The following is a 9,487-nucleotide window of genomic DNA, read 5'->3' as shown; positions in this document are numbered from 1 at the left end:
GTGCGCGCCCGTGTAGCGGGGCGGCCCCATGGGCGGCGGCGCCGGCTCCTGCCTCTGCCCCCCGTCTCTGGAAGCCTGGGCAGCAAACGCTCCTCATGTCTCCCAGATAAAAATAAAAGCGACTCCCTCCTCCCGGCCGCAGAGTGTCCCCGCGCCCGGCCCGACGCGGGGCTGAGCCGGCCCCGCCGCCCGGCAGCGCCTCGCCCCGCCGCCCAGAGCGCCGGGCCGCGCCGCCGCCCATGGACATCGCGACGGGTCCCGAGTCCTTGGAGAGGTGTTTCCCGCGGGGCCCGCCGGACTGCGCCAAGATGCTGGACGGTATTAAAATGGAAGACCACCCCCTGCGTTCGGGGCCGGCCACGCTGGGAGTGCTGCTGGGTGAGTTGCCGGTCGCTTCTCGGCTACGCCGAAAGCGGCCCCCGCGCTCCGCTCGGTACCCGGGGCTACGGTCCGAGGTGCCTGGGCTGATGCGGGCTGTAGCCGCTCAGCCTCGGACTGGCGCTGGGCGCGGGACTGTCTCGCCGCGTGTGCGGGACGCGGTGCCGGCGGCAGCCGTCGAGCTCGGTCTCGCCGCGCGGCTGGGCCGAGCGGGCTGGGCTGCCCGGGACCGGGGCTGGGGAGTGGGGCCGGGCTGTGTCGGGGCCAGAGCCGGCGCCTGACGCCGCCGTCTGCCGTTGCAGGGTCGGAGTGCCAGCACCAGGCCGTCTGCGAGGGCTGCCAGCGGCCCATCTCGGACCGGTTCCTGATGCGGGTGAACGAGTCCTCCTGGCACGAGGAGTGCCTACAGTGCGCCGCTTGCCAGCAGGCGCTCACCACCAGCTGCTACTTCCGGGACCGCAAGCTCTACTGCAAGCAGGACTACCAACAGTAAGGGCGCGGGGGGTGACGGGGGTCCCGCCGGGGCAGCCCTGCCCGGCCCGGGGTGCGCTGCGGGCTGCGAGCGTGTTCCCGATCGGGCCGAGCCCGGCGGAGCGGAGCCCACGGCTACGGGGTGGCGGCTCCGGCGAGCGGGGACCCCGGCGCAGGCGGCGTAGCGGGCACGGACGGGACCGGGGACGCCAAGCCGCGGCGTCCGACCCGGGAAGGGCGCTGCCCCCGGGCCCGCCGCGGTCTGGGACCCTGCGGCGCCGTCGGAGGGGACGGCGGTGGGGCGGCCCGGCCCGGGCTGCGCAGGCAGCGCCGCGCCCGGAGCCGCCCCGCGGATCCCTCCTGCCCGAGGCGAGCCCCGTCCCGCCGCCGCCCCAGCACCGCCCGGCCTGCGGAGCGCCCGCTGGCACTGCCCGACGGCGGGGCTGGGGGCTCGGCGGGGCCGTCGGTGCTCTGCCGCGGGCCGGCCCGGCGGAGCGGCCGTCGGGCGCGGAGGGAGCGCGGCGGGGCCCGGCCGAGAGACCGGAGCAGCAGCGGGAAGAGCCCGGAGCTGAGCTCGGCGCTGGCCCCGGCGCTGCCCCGCTCTCTCTGTTATTCCGGCTTTATCCCCAAATGTCAGGCGCTGTCGGGAGCGGCCCCCGCCGCGCCGCGGCCCCGCGCGGGGACAGAGCCCGGCCCAGCGCCGGGCCGCCCTCCCCAGCAGAAGCCCACTTCATGCTTGTCACCGAAATTGAGGATCCTTTTTGTGCCGAGAGGGGGGCGAACATGGGCACTTCAATCACTAGGACATAATATGGCTCTGCTAGAAGTCTGGCAACAAACAAAGAACAACAACTATTGGTTTGCATCAACTTTTGTCAGGCATTCAGCAGGCTTCCAGAAAGGCCTGAAGTGGCTTAGTGGCAACAATGTGCATTTCATAGCTACAGCATGAAAATCCATCTCCATGGAAACGGGTAGTAAATGCTAACATGACATGCTGAGTATAAATATTGTGAGGGTTATAACTCTTGTATAAATGGCCCAGATAAATGTCCCCCTGTTTAGGAATTACAACAAAACACGTTATTTCGTGCCACAGCCCTCACCAACTCCCAGAGATTCCTTCATGGCCCGAGCACTGCACATGGAATAACCTAGAGCTTGCCCGTGGGCCGCTGCCATCTCACCCTCGCGGGGCAGGGAGCACATCCATGGGATTTGCCTTTTACTGCTACACAAAATAAACCACCCTGTGGTAGCTGTAGTTGTAGATCAGTGAAACTTCTGCCTCTGTGGGTAGTAACACCTTAGATATTTTTGTTGATTAGGGAAGAATTTAGAACAGTCTTCAGGCTACCTAAGAAAGTGTTATTTGGCAATGTAAATATTTACATTATTTCCAAAGAAATGTACCCTCCCAAGTCCCATCATTAGTTTCTGTAAAATAAAGAGTCGGGTCGTACTTAGCAACCTAAAAAGCAAGATCAGAGACTATTGCTTTGTAAAAACAAAAATACTTTCCTGACTGAAAATAGAAATGTTACTGCTTCAGAACTTCCCATATTATCAAAGGTGTCCAATTGTAGAGGGGGGGAAACAGAGTAACCAGGCTGCTGAACAATAAAAAGATATCAACATGTTGGCCTTTGTTGAATCCCAGCACCTAGTGTGACATGACATGGTGCCCTGCTGTGTGTGCCCCCGAGGACTGACAGCGGCAGCGGCTCACGGGAAGGGAAGGGGAGGGGAGACACGGTAAATCAGAATTTGTTTTCTCTGGGATTTTATTAGCCCAAAAGAGCAAACATGTGAAACTATGCTGACATAGATTGTGCACCCTTTCAAACTTGGAGAAATATTCGTTTATGGTAGCTAAAGATAAAAATAGCTGTCCATCCGTGCGAGTGGCTCTGGGCTGTGCGGTGCAGAGGGTCGGTTTTGTCTGTCAGACTGGGGGGGTGAAGCCATGAGCGAGCTGTGCAGGGCGACTCCAGCGAGGGGGCACAGCCACAGTCCTGCGCTGGAACACCGGGATGGGAAATGCCTCTGTGCTCAGTGATCATGCCTTGGGGTAGTGAGATGGAATGGGATCGGTACGGAGGAAGACAGGGATCAGTAATATCAGATACTTTTTGTTATCCTGAGTCTTATTTACAGATCTCTGGGGAAAAAAGAAAAAAAAAGAAAAAAGAAGAAGGAGAATAAAGTTTACTTAAATATCTCAGTTCCTGAAATTTGCTTTAAATAGATTTTTCTGTACGTAATAATGCAATTTTAAAGGTCAGATTTCTCCAGAACTCCCAGGACTATAATCAAGCACTGTGTGTATATCTTTGGGAAACTGGTGTCTCATCTTTCTAATGAAAGCAAGCTTCTGATGGGTCAGATATCAGACCTTACACCTTTCCCTGGGTCAGGAATGATTGCTCCCCATCCTTGGATGAGGGCATTTCACATTAGGGGGAAGGGTGAAAACAGTTTTTCTTTTTTCCTTTTTTTTTTTTTTTAAATAAAAATGTTAACTGTGTGAAGCTACTCTGGAATGTTAGAATAAATCCTGGGGGAGGTGGACTAGTGGCCCAAGCCCAGTTTGAAGTATTCAGAGGTACCTGATAAATGTAATTTATCACAAAAATATCGTTAGTATGTCAGTGGAACCAGTGGGACAAGCTGGGCACGTATTTTGGTCTCTTTTAAAAGAAGGAATTCAACACATTTAAGTACTTATTTTGCTAAAATTTAGAATTTCGAGGGTCAGGTGCATTTGATGACAAGGTTTTTAAGGGAAAAAGTCCAGAGCAGTACAATGGCACCAGGGAGGCTGGCTCTCACAAGCTCAAGTCAATCAGAATCTCTTTGATTTTAATTAGAGCTTTACCAAATTGCTGCACATTTGGAACCTTACACTTAATGCTGGTGTGGGTTTTTTTAAGAATTTTTTTTTTCAGACAAACTAAAACCTTCAGAATGCTTGTTTTTCAAAAATAGAAGGCTTGCAGTAGTTGTATTTTGGCACTTTGCTTAAATTAATTTATGTATTGTACCATTCATAACAGTGCTTCCTTCTAAAAATCATTAGTATTTATAAATACTACAATTTTTCCCATTTGTATATTTCCATTTTTTTGTGATTGTGCTTTTCTGGTTTGTTTTTCTTTCAACTGCTCAGTCTTACATAACAATTTGTCCTAGTTATGGCTGATAGTGAAAAAGGATATGTTATGAAAAATAACTGTTTCTGGTTACATATTTCATATGTAAGCAGTGCACATAATTTATAGAAATATCTGTATTCCTATTCTAGCTTTGGAAGTAGAGGCTGTAAAAGAGGTTTTTATTGAAGGGACCGAATAGCAAATGCTCAGAGTAGCTATTTCGTAAGTTTTCATTAATGCATTCTAAGTTTTGCTTAGGGTGGGAAAGATAACATTCAGGTTTTTGTTCTTTTAAATGTTGTCAAGCATTGTTTTAGCATCATGTTTGGATGCTATTACAAAAGATCCACCATGTATTTCTGGTATGTTTTTGTACTGTTCTTCTTTGAGTTCTTTCTTGTCGGTGGCTGGGCTTGTTTTTGCTGTGCAGTCAGCACAGAGCAGCACGTCCCCCGCAGGAAGGAAAGAAAACCCCACGAAGCCTCGGTGCTGTGGGGAAATCTTCCCCTCTTCGGATTTTGGGAATGCTTTCACACGAGCATAACTCTGAGGCTGATGTTTCCCAGTTGAGTTGTGTTTTATATTCAAAATGCAACAAAAGCTTCCCGTCAGTGAGTGTCTCGGTTTCGTGGCTGTTATTTTTCTCGCAGAGCGCGGGCTGTGGAATGTGGCAGGAGCCCGGTGCAGGAGGAACCGGAGCTCCCGGATTCGGCCGCATTCTGCTACCCGGATTCAATTGCAATCTGCTAACGACAGGATTTGATTCGTTTTCAGTTTTCCTGTTTTATTTTTAACGAGGCAGCACCGTGAGCTCGGCAGAATAATGCGGAGCGGGGGGTCCCTCCAGCTGCCCTCGCCTTGTGCCGAACGGGCACTGATCCCTGCGCGTGGGTCACTGGGAGGCAGCACAGAAACCGGGGGAAACTTAGAGACAGGAGTAGCCCTGGACATGGAGTAATGATTAAAGTTATGTCTTCCACTAAAAATGCTTTTAAAAGTCGCTGAAATACTCTGGCATTTTTGCTGAAAATGCCACCAGTCCTCCACCATCAGTCACATCAGCCCCATCAAAAATCCTCTGTACGATCTGGCTTTCGTGGTACCTCGAAATAGTCCCCAAAGCGGGAGTGTTGAGGAAATGTGGCTGTTATTTCAGCCGGTGACGTCAGCAGAGTGGCCGTGCTGGGGCTGAGCCCCCGCGGGTCCCCCGTGTCGGCGGCTCCGTCCCCGCGGGTGGGGATGGCACGGGCCCCCGCGGCACCTCGGCAGCGCCGGGCACCGGCCACCCGCCGGCTCGGGCTGGGCTGCCTGAGTGCTGGCAGGGATCTGGGACGGGGGTGTTTTGAGAATTTGGGGAGACATTTTGGTTTTCTGCTGCAATCGCGGTAACGCTGAACAAAATAATGGCAATGAAAAGATGCTATTTGCACTGATCCGTGGCAGAAAACCAAAGGGAGGATTTTTGTGCAATGTAGGCAATATGCAATTAAATTAGCAGGAGTGTAGTTTATAATGCTTTACTACTAACCTGAGAAAAAATAACCTATAGATATGAAATATCCTGCAAAAATTTCTTCACTGAGTATTATAATAAACAGGAATATTTTGCATTCTGTTTAGAAGTCAGATCTGTTATTTTTTGGCCTAAACTTTTGAAGTTCAAAGGCATACGTCACCTTTCCAACTGTCAATAATATATCATGATAAATCAGCTGGATTATAATGTCTCTTCTTAGATTAATTATGTTAGTAGTGTATTTCAATGGTAAACATACACTCCTCTCGCTTTTCTCTGTTGTGGAGCAGCCTGTAAAGCCTGGAACGTCCTAAAGTGCTCACCGCTCTGGTGAACCTGAAAGTGGGGGGGCAGCTCTAGTAATGGGAGAGGCTGCGTCCTTTAGTCAGATATCTGAGCAGAAATATTCAGGAGAAAAAGGAGTGTGCTTTTCCTAACACAGTTGTGATTTTTATTTTTTATTCCGGACAAAATTTGGATTTATACTAAATCGACTACTTCTTGCGGTAACAGGAATTGATTTCATTTTATTTAATACCTCCTCCTGGAATGGCGAGTGCAGCAGATACAGGGAGTGATTAGAGGAGATCTGAACGCCCTCGTGCTCGGTGTGGAGGCCAGTGGGAGGTTTGGGAGGTTTCGGTGCAGGAGGAGCAGCCGGGGCCCTCCTGGCTGTAATGGAACACTGACAGTCCCCGTGCCAGCGGCCGCGCTGGGGCCCACGCAGGGACACGCACAGGCACCCCGAGCACCCAGGGACGGCTGGCGTGGTTCAGTGGGGCGCTTTTGGAGGGAGAGAGGGGTCAGTAAATACTTCACGTTTGTTGTCATTGCCAGGCAGAGCAGGAGGGTCCATGTCTGCGTGCTGTGCATGGAGCTCCCTGTGCTGCCTGGTGCTCATGGCAGTTTGGGGAGAGTGTGGAGTATAAATATAACAGCAACATTTCATGACAAAATTAGAAAGGGATTTTCTACTGCTTGGGCTGGCTTGGACCATGCCACAAGTTGCATAAAGTGCAGAGTCAGAGAAAGGCCGTGAATTTTAAACCGCAGTAAGATGGAAAAGGGCCATTGCTATGTCCTCTGTAGAGGTGCACGAGGGTGAATGACAGACTTGCAGAAAAAACAGGGAAAAATGCTTCTCTTTGCCTACAGTTTTTTTCCCACATAATAAGTCATATTATTGCTCGAGTGAAGTAAGAAACAAACAAGTAAATAAAACTGTAAAGTGACTTGGAGAGCAATCTCCAGTAAAAGTAAACAAACCAGGTACTGCTCTGGGATGGTTTGGTGTGGTAGGAAGGGGTTTTGGCATGATTTGGGATGATTACCTTACTCACAAGGCAAAGATTGACTCATAATGAAATGACAGTTTCTTGTTTGTTGCAGAACATAAAACTTGCACGTTTGTTTTGAAACAAAGGACACAGTTATAAGTAACAATGTGTTGTGAGCCTCAACAGCCGAGTCTTCAGCAGCCAAACGATGGAATTAAAGGAGTTACTTTGGAGTTAAGTGGGTGCAATTAGGAACAGAAATTTCCTTTCTCCAGGTGATCTGGAATAACTAAATGAAGTGGGCAGGAAGTTTTCATCAAATATCCACCTTGCAGACTGTGTAGTTATGGTATACTATAGCCAAAGCTATGAATGAAAACTGATCTTTTTGATAAAAAGGTATGAGAATTTATTTAAAAAGCAGAGGTCTTTTCTGAGTTACAGTATTTTATAAAATGTAACAGAGAGGTAAGATCATTTTGCAACAGTGAAAACTTTAACAGTGCTGGTAGCATTTAGGGAGGAGATGTCGCTTTTCTCTATTAGTAGCTAAGTAAAAAAATATATGAACAGCTTCAGATCTAATTTAAAATAAATGTTGAAAGTCAAGTTAGACTTCTGAGTTTGAGAGTAGAAACTATAAAAGAGAAAAAAAAATCACAATACTCATAAGGTAAAATGAGTCTGAGTTTTGGGTTGAAATGTAATATTAGTGTTTCTAACACGCGTGTTAATATAGATCTGAATCTTCAGTGCCTTGTTCAGGCAAACTATTCATTGGTTTTAGACGCCTCTTCAAATTCAATATAAAGTTGAGGCAGTTTTTCTTTTTTTTTAAGTTATTTTTAAATATTAACCTTACATTTACTTTATGTTCCTAGATTTGCTTTGGCTAGACTGCTACTGCTGAAATGAAATACTGTATTACCCTTGCTTTGCTGTCGTACAGTTGCTCTGGTCACACTGTGACAGCTGTGTCCAGTGGCCGTGGCTGCTGAAGCCCCGAGCCCAGAGACAGCCCCTGGCACCAGTGACTCTGCCAGGAGCAGGGGTGGATGGAGCAGGCTCCTGCCCCTCGGCCTCAACACGCTGCTCCCAAAGCAGCCATTTTGCAAAATAGGCTCTGGTTGTTACCGAACAAAATACTGATAACTGTTTTCTCCTCTTATATGACCAGCGTGTACCCAGAATAGTTGTGCTGCCGTGGCCCTTTATTGCATGCTGAATGTACCTTGTAGGTAGAAACACCGTGTGTGGCATATTATGCAGTTTTAATGCAGATTATGTTGAAGCAAAATCCTTAAAATGAAGTACTTGTAGTCACCATTAACTATCTGCTGTCTCGAGGGGGTGTAATGTTGAGGTCAGCACTGACAGAGGCCCATGGGGTGTTACACCGAGTGTGTGCCAGAGCTGGGACTGCAGAAGCCTGGCCCAGCCCACCTGTGCACGGCTCATCACCTCACTCCACAGAGCAGGGGGTTTTACTCACCTTTCGAAAACTATTTGCCTGTGGGCAACTGAACAAGTAGACTTTTGTGAGATTGTATTACAGTAAAGGAATTGTTAATATGACTAATTTCAGCTCATTGTTTTCTTGGGTTTGAAATTTTACGGTGATCTTCCTCACAGGTACAGCAGAACTGCTATGGCACAGATCAGTTAAATGCCAACATTATATCAACATAACAAGGAATAGCACATTTCTTGGGGACTTGATAAAAGTTTGTGCTGTGATTCTCCTGTAACAGGCAAATAGATTTACAGAGAACCTGTATTGTGGAGGTCATTTGCTTTGCTTCCAAAACATAATATTTTTTTTAATATGCACACAATTTTCTTCTGCAAACATTGACATGAACTTGTGAACGTGCAGTTCTGTTGGCTTCAGTGACAGCCATCCTTGCTCATCAAAGGAGGGAAGTTGGCTCTTGATTTTACTGCAATCGGTGTTTTATGTACAATGTATGAGAGTGCATGTGCACTCTCCCAGTAAGAGCTGATGGGATTTATGTGCACATGCTGAGGACCAAATCCTCCTGGTAGCTGTTGGGAAGTTTGCTGTCATGTGCTCATTCCTTGGTGTAACCTGAATTACCATTCACTGATTACAAAACCAAAACAAGGCCAAACAAAGAATAATAATCTGCATCAATTTTTTTTTTTGCCGTTGTTGCTTTTGTCATAGATTGGTATTACGATAGAGAAAAAGCAAGCTTGAATTTGCAGAAGAAATTATGAATATTGTATTAAAACATTTGTGGTTACAGCCGGTGGTTACTGTGATGGAAAGAAGCACCATTGCTCCTTACAGGATGGCACTGATGCATTCCTTGTGTGTTACTGAGGGAGCACGTGTGTCACAGCCTGTGGATGGGGATGGTGTGATGGGGACAGCGTGACAGTGTGGTGGGGACAGCATGATGGTGTGATGGGGACAGTGCTGGTGAGATGGGGACAGTGTGACGGTGGGGTGGGGACAGCAAGATGGTGTGATGGGGACAGCACTTGCTCCCCAGCAGTGGAGCTCGGCAGGGCACTGGGCACTGCCACCTGTGCAGCTGGGGCCAGCGTCCTCAGCAGCTCCATGGAAGCAGACCCTTGGGCTGCAGCATGATACCTGCCAAACCTCGTTAGTGAGAAAGGTTACAGTTCTCATTAACATCCACCCCCCAGAACAGTTGTTTCCA

At 49.1% G+C, this 9,487-nt stretch overlaps 1 protein-coding gene across 1 annotated transcript in view; it reads left to right on the top strand.

Annotated features, from left to right (window-relative positions):
* The first annotated feature begins 30 nt into the window (after nucleotides 1-30).
* The window catches only part of LMX1B (LIM homeobox transcription factor 1 beta), an 85,604-nt gene continuing 76,147 nt past the window's right edge, over nucleotides 31-9,487 (top strand). The window contains exons 1-2 of the mRNA XM_027650093.1: nucleotides 31-378; nucleotides 681-867. Coding sequence (XP_027505894.1) covers nucleotides 240-378; nucleotides 681-867 — 326 coding nt within the window. The 5' untranslated portion in view covers nucleotides 31-239. The remainder of the gene's footprint in view (nucleotides 379-680; nucleotides 868-9,487) is intronic.

The sequence above is a fragment of the Corapipo altera genome, unplaced genomic scaffold (genome assembly GCF_003945725.1).
Source record: "Corapipo altera isolate COAL_440 unplaced genomic scaffold, ASM394572v1 268, whole genome shotgun sequence".
NCBI lineage: Eukaryota > Metazoa > Chordata > Aves > Passeriformes > Pipridae > Corapipo > Corapipo altera.
This window is presented reverse-complemented; position numbering and strand designations above follow the sequence as displayed.